General features: G+C 36.1%; 1 protein-coding gene across 1 annotated transcript; it reads left to right on the forward strand.

The window, feature by feature from the left end:
* Positions 1-9360: 9360 nt before the first annotated feature.
* Positions 9361-14060, forward strand: LOC110727700 (AT-rich interactive domain-containing protein 1A-like). Its single transcript, XM_021907280.1, has 3 exons — positions 9361-9411; positions 10781-13051; positions 13536-14060. The coding sequence occupies exons 1-3, from the start codon at positions 9361-9363 to the stop codon at positions 14058-14060; spliced, it is 2847 nt and encodes a 948-aa protein (XP_021762972.1).
* The last annotated feature ends 8584 nt before the right edge of the window (positions 14061-22644 follow it).

Consider the following 22644-nt stretch of genomic DNA (forward strand, 5'->3'; position numbering starts at 1 on the left):
CTTTCATTCACACTTCAACGTACTCAAATCTAATAACAATCCAAAAATATATATTTGCAACTTATATAAGTCATTATACATAAAAACATCACAATAAATAAAGGACAAGCACAATATAGTAAGCCAGGGGTGCTAGCACAATAGTCACAAATAGTCAAATACACTAATAAATTATCACTTCACAGCAAATTAAAGCATATGTATTCTTTCATTCAACTCGAAAACTATCAGCACACAAATTTAATCTAATTTTGTAGACCATGATATATGTACCTGGATACAAAGGGTATTTTTAGCTTAAAAAAATATCGAATGAGAAAAAAAAAAAAAAAAAAAAAACGCACACCATTGGATGCTTCTATGTGCATCCGGGGTGTATATAAAATAAAAGGTTTCGCCAATTTAAAACAAAACATTAGAAAAATCTGAAAACTTTGAATTAAAAACAAGCAAAGACGAAGGAACTATTGGCAAAGATAATTACCAACGACTTAAAAAGTAGGTTGTTTTCGAATCCTGCTCAACTTTGAGCCCTTCAATTCCTGTGAAAATGCAAACAAAAATAGGGTTTTAGAATTATGATTCAATCTTAGGTTAAGAGCTTATCATAATTTAGGGAGAAAATGTCCAATTTTATAGTGCCATACACAACATTAAACTCACAAGAAATTTAGGATAAAACGACTTGATGAGCCTTTACCATTAAACACACATATATATAGGCTTACAATATTAATCTAACTAGCCAAAACTCCTAACAAGATATATATAAAAATACACAAAATTTATCTAGCTCAACATAATTATATCCTAAATCCTAACATTAAAACCCAAATTTTATTCAAAATATTATCTTCTCAACCAACTATTGAATAAAATAAGTGTTATGATATTTTATAACCTTAATTAATACGGAGTAATTATAAAGTATGATGAGATTTAAATTTACAAACAATACTACATCATCGTACCTTTTTTTTTTGACGGGAAACATCATCGTATATTGTAGGGGTGCTAACAAGCTAAGCCGAGCCTAGGCTCAGTTCAAGCTCGAAACTCCTAAAGGCAAGCTCGGCTTGGCTCAAGGCTCGATCAAGGTTTGTTGTACTCCAAAATACAAATTAAATCTGTATAGACAGACAATCTACCGCTAAAAAAACACAATTGAAATTTTGTTGCACTCAAAATACATTAAAACCTCTGTTTTTCTCTTTCAAAAAAAAAAAAAAAAAAAACCTCTGTTTTTCAAAATTAAAAAATCCAAAGAAAATTCTTTCTTTCTTTCCTCTGCACTCAAAATACATTAAACCCAATCATTTTCATCTTCGAAAACTGTAAGCGCCATGGAAAGAAACAAGAGAAAGTTGGAAGAAGACGAAGACAACAATGATCAAGTATCTGAACCCATCACCTCTGCTTTAAGATTTTCTACTCATTTTTGTAAAAAAAAATTACTGTTTTTCTTTAATTATTTCGATTTTCTGGGTTGATTAGACGTTCTGTATTGCTTGTTAATGGTGGATTATGGGAGTACATTAATTAAGAGGGTTTTAAATTATTGTTTCATTTAACTTTGTCATACTGTAAAACAATTTCTTGGTATAAATCTTGTAACAAATTATGAAATTGATTACTGTATTCAAATTTAATGGGTTTCTTATACCTTTTCAACAAGTGAATAATGGTAAAACAATTGATTATTGTGGGTTATTTGATTTTTGGGTATATCAGTCGAATGAAATGGAAAGCAAGAAGAGAAAGTTGGAAGAAGATGATAACAACAATGATCAAGTAAGATTTTCGACTCTTATTCTTAGAATTTTGTTGTTTTTCTTAGAATCAAGTAATAATTTGATATTATTTTTTGCATTTTCCATTTTCATAGTTGATTATAAAATTTGTACAGCTTATTAATGCGATAGAATTAAATGGGTGTTCAATTTATTGGTTCAATCAACTTATCATATTTTCGAACAGTATCTTGATATAAATTCTATTGCTTAACATAAGAATCTTGGTTATATAGTTCCTTAATTTGATTGATTACTGCATTTCGTTTTACTGGGTTATTTATATAATACCTTCTTAATTAAATGGTGTTGAGTTTGGACATATATACATGTTGTTTCTTCTTGGTTGGTTTGTGGTTATTGATTTACTTGAAATTCATGTATTAAGTAGTTGTTTAATTTCTGGGTTTTTCAGTTGAATCCTGTAGTTATTAGTGAAGTTGGGAGCGGAAGCAGAACAGATGAATAACAGCAGTTAGTGGTAGCTTCTAATCAGGCCTTACCATATCTTGGTTTTGATCCTGTTTTCAATCATGCCCTGTTGATGTATCAGTGGCAGCCTTATTTTGGTTCCCTGAATCAACCTGCATCGCTTCAGCAGCCTAGTGGTAGTTCCTTGAATCAACCATGGTCAAGTCCAATGCTTAATTTTGATCAGTTTCAGCCTCATTGTGGTTCCTTGAATCAACCAAGTTCAAGCTCAAAGGCTGCTGTCAATCGACCCCAATTGAGTCAGTCGCAGCCTCATCGTGGTTCCTCGAATCAACCAAGTTCAAGTCCAATGCCTTTGTTCAAACGAGCCACATTGGATGAGTTGCAGCCTCCTCGTGATTCCTTGAATCAACCAAGGTCACGTTCAAAGGCTGCTGTCAATCGGTTCCGATGGAATCAGTTGCCGCCTCGTCGTGGTTCCAGGAATCAACAAGGTTCAAGTTCGGGCTGCTGTCAATCAATCCCAATTGCATCATCAGGTGCAGCCTCGTCGTGGATCCTTGAATAAACCAATCAGGTCAAGTTCAAAGCCTCTTTTCGATCGAGCCCAATTGGATGAGTTTCAGCCTCATCGTGGTTCCTTGAATCAACCAAGGTCAAGTTCAAAGCCTGCTGTCAATCAACCCTCATTGCTTCAGTTGCTGCCTTCTGGTGGATCCTTGAATGAACCAGGGTCAAGTTCAACTTCTGGTCTCAATCGGGTCCCATTGCATGAGTTTCAGCCTCCTTGGAGTAATGAAGCACAACAAAATCCCCTTCCACCATCTAGGAGTACTCAAGAGCCTGACCTTCAGTTAACATTGATGACTTCGCAGCAGGTTTGTTTTTTATACTTGAGTTAACAATGCACTGTCCTGTCACTGACGAAAGTTATTTCGTTGAAATGGCCTGAATTTGATCCTGTGCTACTTTGTATATGATGAAATGCACTACTGTAAAAGGTTTGTTGTGGATAATCCTATTCTGATACTTTCTTGTGTTTGGAATGCCAGTCTTCGAGTTCAAGAATTTGGGCTGGTCTAGTGAATCATCTCTCAGCTAATATTCGAAGTCTGAATGCTGAGTTATATGCTATGGAGCAAGCAGTTTGTGCAGCCAATGTTCTGCCAGCAGGAGTTTTTCAAGATAGTGGTGACTACAGAAGTCAACTTCAAGGGATAAATGGTGAGTTAGATTTGATGCAAACACGAATAAGAGAATTAAGGGAAAATATGACAATGTCTTTTCCTTCAGTTGATCCAATGCCTAGTATAGTTAGTTCTCATCAGGGAGGCGGAAGTACATCGAGTAATGCTTTGTCCTCGAGAGCTCAAGAAGATAGAAACAAAGGTCATTCTGATGATGCAAAGCTGTCTTTTGTTCTTCTGGATCAAGAAACTAGGAGTGGTCCTGGTTCGACCTCAGGAAATGTCATTGCTGGTGGTGAGTCCGTGGGACCGTTCAATACAGCTGCAGGGGATATGTTATTTGCAACTGATACAGATGAAAAACAAGGTGAGGTAGAGAATGCTGATACTTCCCTAGATGAAAACACTCGAGGAGATTCCAGTGCGCCATAATGTTTCAGAACATGATGATATTTGAGGCCTTCTTTGGTGATCATTTTCACTTCTTGGAACCTTAATTGGGTGATAATATTTCGATTTTGTAGCTAAATTTCATGATTACTCTATCTGAATTCATACTGTTCTAATGATGTCAGATGGAATTTGCTGAAAATTTTGACAGGAAGTCATAAGTGTATATAGGAGAGTATAAAAAGCATAGTAGTACAGTGTTAAATACAGGATTTGTCTAGCATTTACATGATATTTTACTTAAAATAAGCAGGTGTTATAAGTATTGTTGTTTGTCAAGGAATAATGAGTATTTTAGAATGTAATACATAGAAAAAAAACATAAGGATGTAGTTAATTCTCAATTAGCATGTATAGTAAACACTGAGTTCCTGCCTTTGTACAAACATCAATTATGTACGCCTTTGCATAATTTGTGCTTTAACTTCCTTATGTTATAAGTCAGTGAAAGCAACCTATGCACTGATGCATTTTTTGTTTGTCTCAAAACACAACTTTCTCCGTCACTAGAAATTTATATCCAAACAAAACCTATGTTATTGTTATCCAAACAACTTTTTTTTCTTAAACTAGCACAACGCCTATTGTTCCAATTGGTCATGCTAGGTACATTGATCATATTTTGTTTGTCTCAAAACCACCAACTTTGCTGACTTAAATTCTCCTCTCTACAATATTTGTTCCCAATTCCCTTATTATCTCCATACCTTAACAAACCAAAGAATATTAAGACCCCTTTCTCTTATCCCTATTTATCCTCTCTTATCTTTGTTAACCAAGTTGTGAATGAAACTTTGAACCAAATTGCATTAAAAAAAAAAAAAATCGTCCATACTTTTAAAAAGAATAAGCAAAACAATCAATAACGAAGGTAATAAAGTAAAGTTGATAATGTTGACCTAGCTTGAAAATCGTCTAGGCTAAGGCCAACATGCTCCTCTTTTTTTTCTTTCTATAATCTAAAATTTAGTTTATAGTCATATTTTGGCTCAGCTCGAAAAACTAGTTACTTTTGACCCTAAATAGCGAGTTTGACCACAAGTTTATTTTGGCCAAACTTGGGTTCAGCTTGGCTCAATTGCTTAGTTCAAAATGAGCCAACTTATTTCACTAAAGCCCGGCCCATGATTAAGTCTAGAATAAGTTAATTAATTTCTTGCCAAGCTAGTGCATACTGAAGGGATGTTCAATTGTTCACAAGTCGAGCCAAGACCAAGACTAGGTAGGCTCAGCTCGACTTGTGAACATCCCTTCAGTATACACTTGGTTAACTCCTAAAGGCAAATTCGTCTCGGCTCGAGGCACGATCAAGACTTGTTAAGCCCAAAATTAGCATTTAGCAAGGTGTCAAATCGACCAATCCATTGCCATTGTATAGCGTATACTGTATAGTGAAATCCGTATAGATATTCTACCGCTAAAAAAAATACAATTTAAAATTTTTTGCACTAAAAAACATTGAAACCTCTGTTTTTCAAAAATTAAAAAACGAAAGAAAAATTCTGATTGTGAATTCCATGGCAAGCAATAAGAGAAAGTTGGAAGAAGATGATCACAACAATGATCAAGAAGATGAGCACAACAACGATCGAGTAAGATTTTGATCATATTTTCCATTCTTATTATTAAAATCATGCTATTTTTCTTAGATTATTTTTTTGTCAGTTTTTCATTTTCTTGGTTGATTATACAATTTGTACAGCTTATTAATGGATGATAATGCAAGAAAATTAAATGTGTATTTAATTTATTGGTTAATTTCTTGTCCAAAAAAAAAAAAAAATTATTTTTTAATTCAACTTGTACTGCTTAGTACATGAATCTTGGTTATGCATTATGAATTTCGGAATTCCTGTTTCTTCCTTTGTTTGATTGATTACTGCATTTCGATTTACTGGGTTGTTTATATCATACCTTCTTAATTACTCAATAATGGAGGAATATATAAGTGGGAAAAAAAAAAAGTAAATGGGTGTTGAGTTTGATGGATCATACAACTTAGTATATTGTAAACCAAATTAATGAGACATATACACATGTTGTTTGTTCTTGGTTGGTTTGTAATTATTGATTTTCTTGAAATTCATGTATTAAGTGGTTGTTTGATTTCTGGGTATTTCAGTTGAATCCTGTAGTTAATAATGAAGTTCGCAGCCGAAGCAGAACAGATGGAGGTACTGGTGTAGAACAACAGCAGTTGGTGGTAGGTTGTATCTGATTAATCAAGCCTGTATCTGATTAATCAAGCCTTATCATATCAGTTGGCGCCTCGTTTTGATCCTGATTTTAATCGTGCCCCTTTGTTGCAGCCTTATCTTGGTTCCCTGAATCAACCAGGATCAAGTTCAAATCCTTCTTCTAATCCAGGCCAATTGCTTCAGCAGCCTAGTCGTGGTTCCTTGAATCAACCAAGATCAAGTTCAGTTCCTGCTGTCAATCGAGCCTCATTGCATCAGTTGCAGTCCCCTCGTGGTTCCATGAATCAACCAAGGTCAAGTTCAAAGCCTGCTGTCAATCGAGCCTCATTACATCAGTTGCAGTCTCCTCGTGGTTCCATGAATCAACCAAGGTCAAGTTCAAAGCCTGCTGTCAATCGAGCCTCATTGCATCAGTTGCAGTCTTCTCGTGGTTCCTTGAATCAACCAAGGTCAAGTACAAAGCCTGTTGTCAATCCACCCCCATTGCTTCAGTTGCTGCCTCCTCGGAGTGAAGAAGTGCAACAAAATCCCCTTCCACCATCTAGGAGTACTCAAGAGCCCGAGCCTGACCTTCAGTTAACCTTGATGACTTCGCAGCAGGTTTGTTTTTTATTCCTGACACAAGCTTATTAAGGACTTCAACAAATTTAACAGCAGCAGATCTATGTTGGACTTTGGACATGTGTAGTATCTTGTATGCAGTACTATTTGAAACTTTGTCACACATGAAATTTGGGCAACTCTAGTTTACACTGGTATATGCAATGCACTGTCCTCATGTCCTGTCACTGACGAAAGTTGTTAGAAGTTTATTCATTGAAAGTTGTGCTACTTTGTTTACGAAATGCACTGATATAAAAGTCCTATTCTGATACTTTGTTGTGTTTGGAATGCCAGTCTTCGCATCCGAGTTTGTGGGATAGATCCTTGCAAGATCTAATAAATGCTCTCTCAGCTAATATGCAAACTATAAATGCTGAGTTACATACTATGGAGATAACAGTTGCTCCAACCAATGTTCAGCCCTCGAGAGCTTTTCTAGAAAGCGATTGCACAACCCAACTTCAATGGATACATAATGAGTTAAATTTGATGCAAACACAACACAGAGAATTTATGGAAGATATGGGAATGTCTTTACCTTCAGTTGATCCAATGCCTTGTACAGTTAGTTCTCAAGAGGGAGCTGGAAGTACTTCAAGTAATGTTTTGCTCCCGAAAGCTCAAGATGATAAAAACAAAGGTGATTCTGATAATGCAAAGCTGCCTGTTGTTCTTCTGGATCAAGGAACTAAGAGTGGTCCTGGTTCGACTTCAGGGAATATCAATACTGGTGATGAGTCCAAGAGACCGGTCAATACAGCTGCAGGGGATTCAGATGAAAAACAAGGTGAGGAAGAGAATGCTGATACTTCTGAAGATGGAAACACTAAAGGAAGTTCAAGTGCGCGATAATATTTCAGAAGATGATGATATTGAGGCTTTCTTTGCTTATCATTATCACTTCTTGGAGCCTTAATTGGGTGATAACATTTCAATTTTGTAGCTAAATTTCATGATTTCTCTAACCAAATTCATACTGTGTAATGATGTCAGATGGAATTTGCTGAGAATTTTAACAGGAAGTTTTAAGTGTATATAGGAGAGTATAAAAAGCAAGTAGTAGTACAGTGTGTAATACAGGATTTCTCTAGCATTTACATGATATTTTACTGCAAATATGCAGGTGTTATTAGTATTGTTGTTTGTCAAGGAATAATAAGTCTTTTAGAATGTAACACACAGAAAAATTAAAAAACAAGGATGTAGATAATTCTCAAATTAGCATGTATGATATTTCCTCATATTATAAATCAATGTAAGAAATCTATGCATTTTGTGATGCATTTTTTGTTTTGTCTCAAAACACAACTACCCCCATTACTTACTTTTTTTTTTTTTTTTTTTTTTGACAAATGAGCAAAGGAAGATTATATAAAAGCTGCTTTGTGGGCATGGAATGAGCGAATTTGTTACTAACAAAACAAAAAGAGCAAAAATAAAAATTCTGAAGTAGAGCTAAAAAGTCATTCACAATCACTTGAGTTGCTGAGAGTTGTTTTGCCTTTCCACATAGCATATTAACCAGGTTGAAGCAATCAGATTCCACCTCTAAAGAACGAAACCTAACCTCATAAGCATACTTCCATATCTTGTTCCAGAACCAGCTTTCTTTCATGTACATGTTAATTGTTAAGCTTCAGGATCCTCACTTTGGTATGACTTCAGACTAATTTTAATTTCTTGAACTAGCATAACGCGTGCGGTCCTAATTGGTTATGCTAGGTACATTGATCGGTTGGTTCAGACTTCAGAGCTATGTTTGTTGGTTACACACTTACATGCCAGTTATGTAGCTAATTAGTTAATGTTCCAAATGCCAAGGACATTTTAATTTGAAGATTGATATTTACCACATATGGTATAGAATTGTGTGTTGTATGTTAACTTGTTATAAATACATGTTAGTTTTGTGTAAGAGAGGGTTCATGTTACATTCAATAAATAAAAAAGCAAACTTGCAAATTTGAAAAAGGATATATTGAAAAAAAAAATGTACCAATAGCTCAATATGTTGGGGTTATTGAATAAAAAAGCACCCCACATTTCCCAACTTAACAAAGACATGAGTAACTAACTCTTATACGCACACTATACAACAAGTGAACCCTTATCGTGCAAAAGTATCAGCTAAACTCCACATAGTTCAACATATGGTACAATGGTACATTACATAAACTATAGCAATATTCAATGTTGTAAAATTGAAATCTATAAAATATTTCCATTGAGGGCTCATAGTTTAATTAAAGAAGGCCAATAAGAATACACGACACAAACTATAAAGTATAAATGACGAAGCAACGAAATCCGGTCATAAGTAAAATTATTATACTAAATTTTCATAAAGTATAAATACCGAAACAACGAAATTCGGTCATAAATAAAATTATTACCCTAAACTTTCTTCTCTTCTCCTCCGTTCTCTTACCTTTTGATAAATACCTAGCCAAACTCCTAATTGTAATAATAAAAAAAAAAAAAAAAACCGACCCAACCTATAATAAAATTTATAAATGTATTTTACCGCTCAAAAACAGATATTCAATTCTCTTGCTCTCAAAACATTGAAACCTCTGTCCCCCCCCCCCCCCCCCCCCCCCACACACACACACAATAAAATAAAATAAAATAAAATAAAATCAATCTTTTACTGATAAAACTTATTGAAATTCATTTTCAACTTTGAAGATTGTAATTGCAATGGAAACCAAGAAGAGAAAGTTGGAAGAAGATGACTACAACAATGATCAAGTAAGATTTTGATATTAATTTTTGCATTTTCCATTTCCCAATTTCTTAGTTGATCATACAATTTGTACAGCTTATTAATGCGAGAGAATTATATGGGTGTTCAATTTATTGGTTCATTCAACTTGTCATAGTTTAAAACAGTTTCTTGGTATAAATTTCACTACTTAATATATGTGTAAGAATAAGTGAAATACTCCCTTGAGGAGATTATTGTCCTTCCTTCCTTTTATATAAAAGTGCCTTACAACCTATAATATCCACTATATATGGAAATACAATATTACACTTAATTACAAAATCAATCACTATGCCTTACAGCCTATAGTATCCACTATGTATGGAAATACAAGATTACACCTAATTACAAAATCAATTACTATGCCTTACAACCTATAGTATCCACTACATATGGAAATACAAGATTACACTTAATTACAAAATCAATTACTATGTTTTACAGCCTATAGTATCCACTATATATGGAAATACAAGATTACACCTAATTACAAAATCAATTACTATGCCTTACAGCCTATAGTATCCACTATATATGGAGATACAAGATTACACTTAATTACAAAATCAATTACTATGCCTTACAACCTATAGTATCCACTATATATGGAAAACAAGATTACACTTAATTACATAATCAATTACTATGTTTTACAGCCTATAGTATCCACTATATATGGAAATACAAGATTACACCTAATTACAAAATCAATTACTATGCCTTACAGCCTATAGTATCCACTATATATGGAGATACAAGATTACACTTAATTACAAAATCAATTACTATGCCTTACAACCTATAGTATCCACTACATATGGAAATACAAGATTACACTTAATTACAAAATCAATTACTATGTTTTACAGCCTATAGTATCCACTATATATGGAAATACAAGATTACACCTAATTACAAAATCAATTACTATGCCTTACAGCCTATAGTATCCACTATATATGGAGATACAAGATTACACTTAATTACAAAATCAATTACTATGCCTTACAGCCTATAGTATCCACTATATATGGAAAACAAGATTACACTTAATTACATAATCAATCTCTATCAATTACATTGATTTTTTGGCATAAATTAAGGCTTATATTATACATAAAATTATTTAAATTATACCCATTTAATTTTAATTACTTAATAATGGAGGATTAAGAAGGAAAATTAAATAATTGGGTGTTTAGTTTGATGGATCATGCAACTTAGCATATTGTTTAACAAATTAATGAGACACATATACATGTTGTTTCTTCTTTCTTAGTTTGTAATTATTGATTTTCTTGAAATTCTTATACTATCAGTATTTAGAGGTTGTTTGATTTCTGGCTATTTCAGTTGAATCCTGCAAATGTTGATGATGATACTGGTGTAGAGCAACAACAGTTAGTGGTAGCCTTTACAAGTAATCAAGGCTTACCATATCAGTTGCCGCCTCATTTTGATCTTGATCCTAATCGTGCTCCGTTGTATAGGCCACAACTTCATTTTGATCCTGATTTTAATCGTGATACGTTGTTTAAGCCACGACCTCATTATGGTGGTTTTGATCCTGCTCCGCAACTTCATTTTGGTTCCCTAAATCAACCAGGATCAAGTTTAAATCCTACTATTACTCAAGCCCCATTGCATCAGTCTCCGTCTCCTCGTGGTTCTATAAATCAACCAGGGTCAAGCACAAATTCTGCTTTTAATCGAGTCGTCCCATTGCATCAGTCTCAATCTCCTCATGGTTCCTTAAATCAACCAAGGTCAAGTTTAAATTCTACTTTCAATCAAGTCGTCCCATTGCATCAGTCTCAATCTCAGTCCGAGTCTCCTCATGATTCCTTGAATCAACTAGGGTTAGGTTCAAATTCTGCTTTATATCGAGTCCAATTATTGCATCAATCACAGCCTCCTCTTGATTCCTTGAATCAACCTAGGTCAAGTCCAAATTCTGCTTTCAATCAAACCTCATTGCATGAATTGCATCAGTCATCGCAACCTCCTCATGGTTCATTGAATCAACCTGGGTCAAGTCCAAATTCTGATTTCAATCAAGCCCCATTGCATGATTTGCATCAGTCGCAACATCCACATGGTTCATTGAATCATCTTGAGTCAAGTCCAAATTCTGCTTGCAACCAAGCCCCATTGCATGATTTACATCAATTGCAACCTCCTCATGTTTCATTGAATCAACTTGGGTTAAGTCCAAATTCTGCTTTCTGTCAAGCCCCATTGCATGATTTACACCAGCCGCAACCTTCTGATGGTTCATTGAATCAACCTGGGTCAAGTCCAAATTATGCTTTCAATCAATCTCCATTGCATGATTTGCATCAACCGCAGCCTCCTCATGGTTCATTGAATCAACCTGGGTCAATTCCAAATTGTTCTTTCAATCAAGCCCCATTGCATGATTTGCATCAGTCGCAACATCCACATGGTTCATTGAATCAACCTGGGTCAAGTCCAAATTCTGCTTTCTATCAAGCCCTATTGTATGATTTGCATCAGTCGCAGTATCCTCATGGTTTATTGAATCAACCTGGGTCAAGTACAAATTCTGCTTTCGATCAAGCCTCATTGCATAATTTGCATCAGTCGCAGCCTCCTCATGGTTCATTGAATCAACCTGGTTCAAGTCCAAATTCTGCTTTCAATCAAGCCCCATTGCATGATTTGCATCAGTCGCAACCTCCTCACAGTTCATTAAATCAACCTGGGTCAAGTCCATCTGTTTCCTATCAAGCCCCATTTCATGATTTGCATCATCCGCAGCTTCCTCATGGTTCATTGAATCAACTTGGGTCAAGTCCAAATTCTGAATTCTATCAAGCCCCATTGCAAGATTTGCATCAATCGCAGCCTCCTCATGGTTTATTAAACCAACAAAGGTTAAGTCCAAATTCTGCTTTCAATCAAGCCCCATTGCATGATTTGCATCAGTCGCAGCTTCCTCATGGTTCATTAAATCAACTTGTGTCAAGTCCAAATTCAGCTTTCGATCAAGCCCCATTACTTGATATGCATCAGTCGCAGCCCCCTCATGGTTCATTGAATCAACCTAGGTCAAGTCCAAATTCTGCTTTCTATCAAGCCCCATTGCATGATTTGCATCAGTCGCAACCTCCTCATGGTTCATTGAATCAACCTGGGTCAAGTCCAAATTCTACTTTCTATCAAGCCCCATTGCATGATTTGCATCAGTCGCAGCCTCCTCGTGGTTCCTTGAATCAACCAGGGTTAAGTTCAAATTTTGCTTTAAATCAAGCGCCATTGCATCAGTCGAAGCCTCCTCGTGGTCCCTTAAATCAACCAGGGTCGAGATTAAATCCTGCTTTAAATCAAGCGCCATTGCATCAGTCACAACCTCCTCGAGGTTCCTTGAATCAACCAAGGTTAAGTTCAAATCATGCTTTCAATCCAGCACTATTGCATCACTCACAGTATCATCGTGGTTCCTTGAATCAACAAGGGTCAAGATCAAATCCTGTTGTCAATCGAGCCCCATTGCTTCAGAATCTGCCTCCTCAGAGTAATGAAGTGCAGCATAACCCCCCTCCACCGCGTAGGAGTAATCGAGAGTCTGACTCTAAGTTAAGGTTGATGTCTTCACAACAGGTTTGTTTCTGATTCTTGACACATGCTTAGTAAGAATGAAAAACAAATTTTACACTTATGTAAATAATGTTTGGAAAGTGACATGAATAAAGAAAAAGCAGCAGATCTATGCTAGACTTCTAGTAGATCGAAATGCATTTCTTTATGAACTTACACAGTATCTTATATGCAATGCACCAATATGAAATCTCTTCACTCATGAAATTTATAACCATATCCTATACTACTTTAATTTATATGCAATGAACTATCTTGTCACGTACTCACGAAAGTAGTTAGAAGTTTTTTCTTAGAAATTTTTTATCCTATGCTACTTTGTATATACAATGCACTATTATGTCGCTCAAGAAAGTTGTTATAAGTTTATTCGTTGAAATGGCCTAAATTTGATTTTGTTCTACTTTGTATATGATCAAATGCACTAATATATAATGTTTGCTGAGGATAATCATACTCTGATACTTTCATGTGTTTGAAATGCCAGTCTTCGAATCATATGGGAAATAGGATTAATATGATGCTAGATCTAGTGAATGGTCTCAAAGCTAATATCGAAACTCTGGAGGCTGAGTTATATGCTATGAAGCAAACAGTGCAGCCAATTTTGCCTTCTACTGGTAACGCTGATTCAACCAATGTTCATCCCCCGAGTGCTTTTCATGGTGGTGGTGACTACAGAAGTCAACCTCAATGGACAAATGCTGATTTTAATTCGAGGCAAACAAAGAGGAGAGAATCAGAAGATAATATACATAAAATGATTCCTTCAGTTGATCGATTTGGTACAGTTATTTCAAGTAATGTTTTGCTCTCGAGAGCTCAAGATGGTGGCTATGATAATGCAAAGCTGCCTTATGCTCCTCTGGCTCAAAGAACCGGGAATGGTCCTGGTTCGACCTCGGGAAATATTATTGCTGGTGATGAGTCCGAGGGGCCGGTCAGTATGGCTGCAGGAGAAGTGTTTTCTGCAACTAATACAGGTGAGGAAGAGAATGCTGATACTTCCTAAGATGGAAACACTCGAGGAAATTCTAGTGCGCAACAATGTTTCAGAAGATGAAGTTATTGAGGCTTACTTGGATGATAATATTACAATTTTATAGCTGGATTTCATGATGTCTCTGACAAAATTCATACTGCTCTAATTCTACCAGATGGAATTAGCTAATTTTTTTTATATATATTTATATAGAGTATTAAAGGCAAATAGTACAGGATCTATCTAGCATTTACATGATTTTTGTGGTGTATAAAATTGACATTATTATAAGGGTAAAGATAATATAATACTATCATCTGTTGGTAAGATGTAGTTCAAAGAACACTATTTTGTGGTGTAATTGACAATATAATTAAGAAATTTGATGAATTTTGTTACATTTAATTCGCGTAGGTTAAAGTATTCCATTTGTTGATATAAATCATATTCTTTAGTGGCATAATTATATTATTACTCGTTATGTGAAGCTACTCATTATTCCAAAATTGTTTAATAATTTCGTTTGAACTTTATCCTTAAATGATGCTAAAAAAATTAAATCATCTTATTTTGAGGCATAAACAACTTTGGTTTACCTTGCGTCGTTGATTGACTGACCGAAAATAATACTTAGTGCCGCTTTTTTTAGTTGATACACACTCATCTTCTTTAGTAAGTTTATTTTTAATTGACACGTTTTATTTTTGGGTAAGTTTTATACCTTGCAATTACTAATGTCCCCACTTGCTTTACCATTTTTTCTCACTCTCTCCTCTCATTAATATGTGTGCCTAAAATGAACGTGTCAACTAAATAAAAATGAAGGAAATAGTTCAAATGACAAGGTTGTTTGTTTTATATGGTAATATATACTTTATAAGTGGACAATAATTTAAAAATTGGACAATATTGTAGTGGCCAAGTGCATTATTATAATATATGGTTCAGTTAATTACGGCGCTTGAGGAATAAGTTATTTCCTAAATAACTATCGTATTCCTACTAGCTAGGATTACTTAGGAGGTTATTTCCTACATAACTATATATATACCCCAAGATTATTAGATGATCATACAATTAATTATACTTCCTAAAAGTCAGAACCTAAATCTAAATGCACTTAAGGGATCTTAGATTGCCCATTATTTTAAGCTAATACACTCAAGATGGGTTTGATTTGTGGAGGTGGACTTTGGGATTGCACTTGCGGTTTTTGGTTATGTTTAAACTACAAATGCGCTTTATTTAAAGGTATAATAATCTTTAATAGAATATTTTATGCTTTATTAATCACTAGTTAAAGTCCCGTGCAATGCACGGATTTTAATAAATTACATAGTGAATTATAACATTAATATAACAATTATATACTAAAATAACAGAAAATTAATTACTGTAAAATATATACATATAAAAATATTTCATTTGAGTGCGTATGGAATAATATTATCAGCAAAATGGAAAGTAAATATTATAAGCTATAAATGTTTTTCATGAAAAAAGGAAAGATAAAAGTGGAGGGAAAATTTTTAATCAGTGAATGACATGTGTCATCACTGGTTTCGATTTTAGTATTAAGTTATTGATTTGAGTTGTACATAGATCTGGCATCTGGGCATAGATTGGTTTTTGGGGCATAATGAATTACTAACAAAGCTAACGTTCAATAGTCATTAAGGGTATTTGGTGCATATTTGTGAAAACTCAATGATATACAGTGAAAAATTGAAAACTTGGACATATTGTGAAATAACCATAAATATTCAATTTCAATGAATGACCGAATGAAAGCTATAATTCAAATGACAACATTACTGATTTTAGTGACCTACAGTTTATAAGTTGAAAATAATTGGTAAACTGCAATATATAGAACTGTATAAGGGTAGCTAAAAGATATGGTTCAAATGACAACATTACTGATTTTAGTGACCATATATTTTGTAAGTTGACAATAATTGATAAACTACACTATATAGTATGGAGTATAAGGGTAGCTAAAAGCTATAATTCAAATGACAACATTACTGATTTTAGTGACCATATATTTCATATTAAGTTGACAATAATTGATAAACAACATTATGTATATATATAAGTATAAGGGTAGCTAAAAGCTATAATTCAAATGACAACATTACTGATTTTAGTGACCATATATTTCATATTAAGTTGACAATAATTGATAAACAACATTATGTATATATATAAGTATAAGGGTAGCTAAAAGCTATAGTTCAAATGACAACATTACTAATTTTAGTGACTATATATATATATATATATATATATATATATATATATATATATATATATATATATACCGTTTATTAACCAATCTACCTTCAATTTACAAGGTTTGAATATATTTAATATGAGTAATATAGGAAAAAAAAAGAAGTTAATATGGAATATATTGATATGAATATATATACTTGATATGTCCAAAATAGTATATGGGACTAACAAATACAAATGCAGGAAGTTATAATTATAAAAACGAATCCAACAAGATTTCACGTATATGACTATTATATCTTATAAATTAATGGGAAAAAAAAAATTAAGGACAGAAGGAATATAAGGGCAGTTTAGTAAGAGTACCTTTCGATTTCAATGAATGGCCGAAACTAGTGTAGTTTTACTGACAATATATATTTTAAGATGATTTCAGTTATAAAATGGACTACATATATATCAAGAGGTCAATAATTTATGAACTGGGATATGGATTAGTATAAAGGATTAAAGGTAGATGTCAATAATAGAACCTTTTAATTGTATTGAATAGAAAGTTATAATTCAAATGACAGTATAGTTTATTACATATGACCATATATAATATATGGTGACAATAATGTAAAACTTTGACAATAGTAACTAAAGGGTAGCTTTTATAAGACTATTATATGAGAGCCAAACCCAGTCAATCAGGCTGATTGGCAAAATTTTGTCAATCAGTCGTCCTTGTGGGCCCACGCTGTACCAGATATTGCTTTTATTTTCAATTGTAATTCTCTTGCTATCTGATGGATTAATGCCGTTAATGTGGGCCCATAAAAGTCTCAAGAAACGGCATTAGCACCAAAGCAAACGACAAATTTTATCTTTTAATCCCAAATACGTGTTTCTTTGATTTAGCTATTTCCTCCATTGTCATCTCCTTTGTAAGAGGATTTCACTTCAAATGTTATTCAGATCTGATCCGATCAGATCTTACATTCACATCTCAGAGCTTATTTCGTCAGTCGATATTGAAGTTAGTTTGGAAGATGAAATAGGGGATCATCTCACTTCAAACGTTATTCAGATCTAAGGTTCAATTCGATTTTTTCAATTCGATTACTTGATCAAGTCATACCAGGTATTTCAATTTACTTCCTCTTCAGAAGAACCGAAATGAAATCACTTCCTTTAGAAGAACCCAAACACATGAAACGGCAGCTTAGCTCACTTCCATTTCGATTTTTAGTTTTGATATCATCGGAGAAGATGAAGATAGGTCATAATGCAATTGGGGGAATTTGAGATTGGGAAAGTGAAACACATTAACGACAGCAATTCACGTTATGTGTTTGGGACGTTTTAGGAAACTAAGCTTCGTTACGAAAGTAATTACAAAAATGGTTGCGTGGCAAAAGTATTTACAAAAATAAGCTTCTGGGGTAAACCGCTGCCTCGGGCAGCGTTTTACTTTCTATTTTTTTAAAAAAAAAATTCTGCTACAAAAACGCTGCCCCAGGCAGCGTTTTTATAGTTTGACTTTTTTTTTTCCTCGTTTATTTTTTTTAAAATTAATTAAAAAAAAAGGCAACAGCATAAAACGCTGCCCCAGGCAGCGTCTTATGCTTGAACATAAGACGCTGCCTGGGGCAGCGTTTTATCTGTATATGTTTACAGGTAAAACGCTGCCCCAGGCAGCGTTTTACCTGGTTGGCAGCACCAAACCAGTTTCTTGCCCCAACCCTCAACATCCTTCCAACACCACCCCCAACCTCCTTCCACCACCTCCAACCCCTTTCCACTACCGCCCTCCACCACCACCGCCTTCCACCACCACCACCACCTTCCACCACCACCTCCAACCATCACCTTCCACCACCGCCTTCCACCGCCGTCCACCACCTTCCACCCCGACCTCCCACCACCACAACCACCTTCCAACAACCGTCCACCACCACCTCCAACAACCTTCCACCACCACCACCTCCAACAACCTTCCACCTCACACCACTACCTTCCACCACCACCGTTGACAAGTCAATATATACATAAATCAAAACATATTGGGAAACAAAGAACATAACACACAAATGTTGACCGAAAAACATTTATTATATTAGAAATGTAAATGTTATATACCTAATCTATACAAAAATTTTACTACATGAAATAACTAAGCTAACACTATCCCGATTCATCTATCCGGGGCCATTGATCTAGGTCAGGTTGCTCGGCCCTCTGTCTGACACGCCGCCGCCTGTAATGAGTAATGGTGGTGAATGGGTCTAGAGGCGGGGGGGAGTCAGCTGGCTGGTATCTGGCACCTCCTGGGAGCCGGACGACGCAGTGCTGTGGAAGGTGTAGTCCTCTGAGAATGTCGGCGTCGTAAAATCACCTCCACAACTACTCTGTCCGAGCTCGAACTGCGAATGCATCGAGTGGCCATCATACGTGTCCCGTTGGGGGACGAGGTAGTCGTGTCCATATCGACGCAAGTTGGCCATGCCCATATCCCGAACCCGCTGGACCTCGTTCCCGGTGGGCCCGTCAGCCAGGCTAAGGGACAGCGCGTCAACCATCGATGCCATGTCTGCCGCCTGCAATAATCATTGATCAGTTATGCATAGAAACCTAAAAAGAGATGAAAATTAATCGGTTGGAAGTGAAACTCACATATCCATAAATCACGTCATATGCTGGATGGTAATGGGTGGAGGGAGGTGTGTAGCTGGGGTTGATGAAACGCCGGGTAATCCGCTGGTACCAGACCATGTACGGATCGTGAGGCTGGAGGACGCCCTGCATCGGTACACCGCCCACAACGAACTCCAGTCGGCGATGCCAGAGCTCTACGTACGCACGATGCTCCACCGACCAATCCGTCTCTGCCATTCCTCGTCGGTCAACCCCGTGCAAACGAGTGCTGGTGTCACATGGCTGAGGGACCGGCTGACGTATCCCATATTACCGCAAGACCCGGTCAGGGAGGTGACTCTCCACAACCTCAAAACAGATCACCGGGGTCCGAGCACGCCACTCTGCCTCATGCTCCAGCAAATGACCAAGCATGGCCTCCACTAACTTAGGAAGGTACGGATCCCATGTCACCTGCACATACACATAAAAAAAAACGTCAGTGAACGCTAAACACATCAGACAGTAGAATAATGAGTACAAGTGAAGAAATACCTGGTCCTCAGTAAGTCGATCGAAGGCGTCTCGGAAGTACGGTAGACTCCTCGCCGCATGGGAAAGTGTGAGTCTAGGGGCAACCCACCTGCATCCGTATGCCTCGTCAGGTGTAGGAAGAGGGGGAGCGTCGTACGCCTGGTACTGCTCGTCTTGATCCAGCTCCCCCGGTCGATGCCTGACTGGCCTACCTGGCCGCCCGACGTGGAGATGCTCCCAAGACCAGAACTGTTACACGAATTAAAACGTAAGTGTTTACTATTCATCTATTAAACTATTACACTAATTGGTGAGTTACCTGAAGGACGACCAAAGGACCTCCGATCTCGATTGCACCACGGTGGGACGCTCGGCATAGATGGCGATACAGTATCGCCAAACAAGCACTACCCCAGCTGTACGAACGGATATGGTCCCAGTCGTTGTCTAACAACTGCAGGTGTAGGAGCTGGACGGCATGTGAAATTGATCGTCGTTCAACATTCGACTAAAAGATCCCATCCCATATTCAGCCGGGGGAGTGTCGTGTGAGGGCACTTGCGGCTGTGTGTTGTTACCGGAAATAAATGTAGAATGTGGTTCTGCCCTGGTACTTTGTTGGGTACAAATAGGCACCATCTCCACATAAATCTCGGTGGGAACACCCTTCAACGCTACAACGCTCCTTAAAGCTTTCAAATGCTTATTCGAGGACACAGGTAACACTTGAACCCCATTCCCGGTCTCAAACCTCATTTTAATGTTTAGTTCAACACTCCCCGGGTTTGAACTAACGCTACTATGAACCTCGTTCATGAAATCACTGAAGGTCATGTTCGGTTCAAGTGTCAGTGGTTCCATATTTCCACCATTATACTCGACACGAGGTCCGTCAAACAAAAATTCACCTCCCCACCGGCACAACAAAACTACATTCTGTGCGGCCATATTCTACACAACAACCAAAACACATTACACTAAAACACACTAATCCATCTCTAAATCACATCCAACTAACCACTTTGGAACAACTAAGCATCACTAGGTCACCATTAACAAGCAATAATTCTAGAAATTCAAATACTTAACATCTTCAATATTTCAACACCAACAATTCTACATTATCCAAATTAATATTTAACAATCACAATTCATCAACTCAACCCTAAACCCCTAAATTCAACAAAAACCCCCAAAATTCAACATAAACCCTAGAAATTCAACAATTTAAGAAATTCAACAATAACCAATAATTCAACAACACTAACCAACAATTAAACAACACTAACCAACAATTCATGAATTCAACAACACTAACCAACAATTCAACAACAATATCCAACAATTCAATAATTCAACAACACTAACCAACAATTCAAGAATTCAACAAACATAACGAATAATTTGTAAATACTCAACTAATATTTAACCATACCTTGAATTGGATGTAATACGAAATTGGGTTGAAGAGGATTGAAGAGGAAATTTGGGAAGGGAAGGAAGAGGATTGCGAAGGAGGCGAAGGAATGAAGAGCAAACGTGATTGAAAACGAAGCTCGAGTTTCTGGTTTTACAACCAGACAGAAACGCTGCCTGGGGCAGCGTTTCATTAACAAGATAAGACGCTGCCTGGGGCAGCGTTTTATGCTGTTGCCTTTTTTTTTAATTAATTTTAAAAAAAAATAAACGAGGAAAAAAAAAAGTCAAACTATAAAAACGCTGCCTGGGGCAGCGTTTTTGTAGCAGAATTTTTTTTTTTAAAAAAAAGAGGGTAAAACGCTGCCCGAGCAGCGGTTTACCCCAGAAGCTTATTTTTGTAAATACTTTTGCCACGCAACCAAATTTGTAATTATTTTCTTCGGGAAGCTTAGTTTCCTAAAACGTCCATGTGTTTGACTAAGTTCACCGTTAGTCGGCAATTGACGTTACTCCCTTGGGTAAGTTAACCATCCACGTAGATTTACACATATCCCCCTACCCATGTGTAGTATTTACATAAATTGCCACCTGATGTGCAAAATAAGTCGATCAGGCTGATCGTCTTGTATTTCCTCATTATATGATATCTATTTGGTTATGGTCTTAACTCATTTGTGTTTACTACATTTTCTAAGTATAGTGATTTCTTTTTATCATTCTCTATCGATTATCATTGCTCTTGAGGCTGGGTTCAGGAACTTTGTGATGGAAACTGACAACATTGAGTTGTTTCATCGTATGAAAAAAGGTATTACGCCACCGAATGCCTTTGGGATTGTTGTTAAGGATATATTATGCTTAGGTAGAGAGTGTTCTTCTTGTCCTTTTTCCTTTGTTAAAGGACTAGGAAATGGCGTAGCCCATGATCTTGCTTTGCTTAGTAGTACTTTTAATGAGTTTCGTGTTTGACTTGAAGAGTATCCCCCGGAATTACATAAGGCGATTTGTAATGACCTTGAAAACTTGTTAGATTAATAAAGTGCTAAGCTTGATGTGTTGTACAAAAAAAAAAAAAAAATCAACCAAACTTCTGGTAACATTACAGTTCCAATAATAGTCCATTTCAAAGAAGTGTCCAAAACTATTTGCCAAACTAGAAACAATAGTTGCTAGACCATTCAACTTTCAACTAATATGACATAAATAGATACATATGAAGATAATATTTGGAATATACTGCCGTGAGACAAGGTTTGTGAGTTTATTCGAGCATGATTTTGCTCCTTTAGATTTGAGTGTGGTTTACTCTGAAAAACCAATAAGAGATTTTGTGCTTAATTTGACATATACACCAACACATACAGACTGATTCATCCCATATTGAACAAATGAATGCTATGAATTAACTCATAAACCAGTTTCATCACTTATCAAGCAAATTAATGCAATCATTCAGCTCATAAACCAACCTTAAATAAATTAATACCACGCATTCAACCCGTTAATTAAAAATGGAGCAAGTGTTTAAAAACATTTAGATTTAGACTCAATAACTGAACTTTAAAAATTTACCCCCGACTTGACTTTTAAAATTGACCCGAACCAATCCATTTATCCGAATTGGGACCCCACCAACACATTTGTTTATTCAATAAACCTTGTGCTGGGAAGAGAATTACCCCTCTTTCTCCTCTCTCTTCTCAGACCTCCCTGTAACTCACGGCTTCACTCCTCCACCAGCGGCTTCCCTCACTCCACCAACGGCGGCTAGTTCCCTCGCTCCTCCACCAGCGGTAATTTAAAT

This window comes from Chenopodium quinoa, unplaced genomic scaffold (genome assembly GCF_001683475.1).
Source record: "Chenopodium quinoa cultivar QQ74 unplaced genomic scaffold, ASM168347v1, whole genome shotgun sequence".
Lineage (NCBI taxonomy): Eukaryota > Viridiplantae > Streptophyta > Magnoliopsida > Caryophyllales > Amaranthaceae > Chenopodium > Chenopodium quinoa.

What these genes read in the sequence shown, in the direction of transcription:
- LOC110727700 (XM_021907280.1), top strand. Translation starts at nt 9,361, where the DNA reads ATGGAAACCAAGAAGAGAAAGTTGGAAGAAGATGACTACAACAATGAT. An exon ending in ATGACTACAACAATGATCAA is followed by an intron (nt 9,412 to 10,780) that starts GTAAGATTTTGA and finishes TGGCTATTTCAG; the next exon opens with TTGAATCCTGCAAATGTTGA. An exon ending in GGTTGATGTCTTCACAACAG is followed by an intron (nt 13,052 to 13,535) that starts GTTTGTTTCTGA and finishes TTGAAATGCCAG; the next exon opens with TCTTCGAATCATATGGGAAA.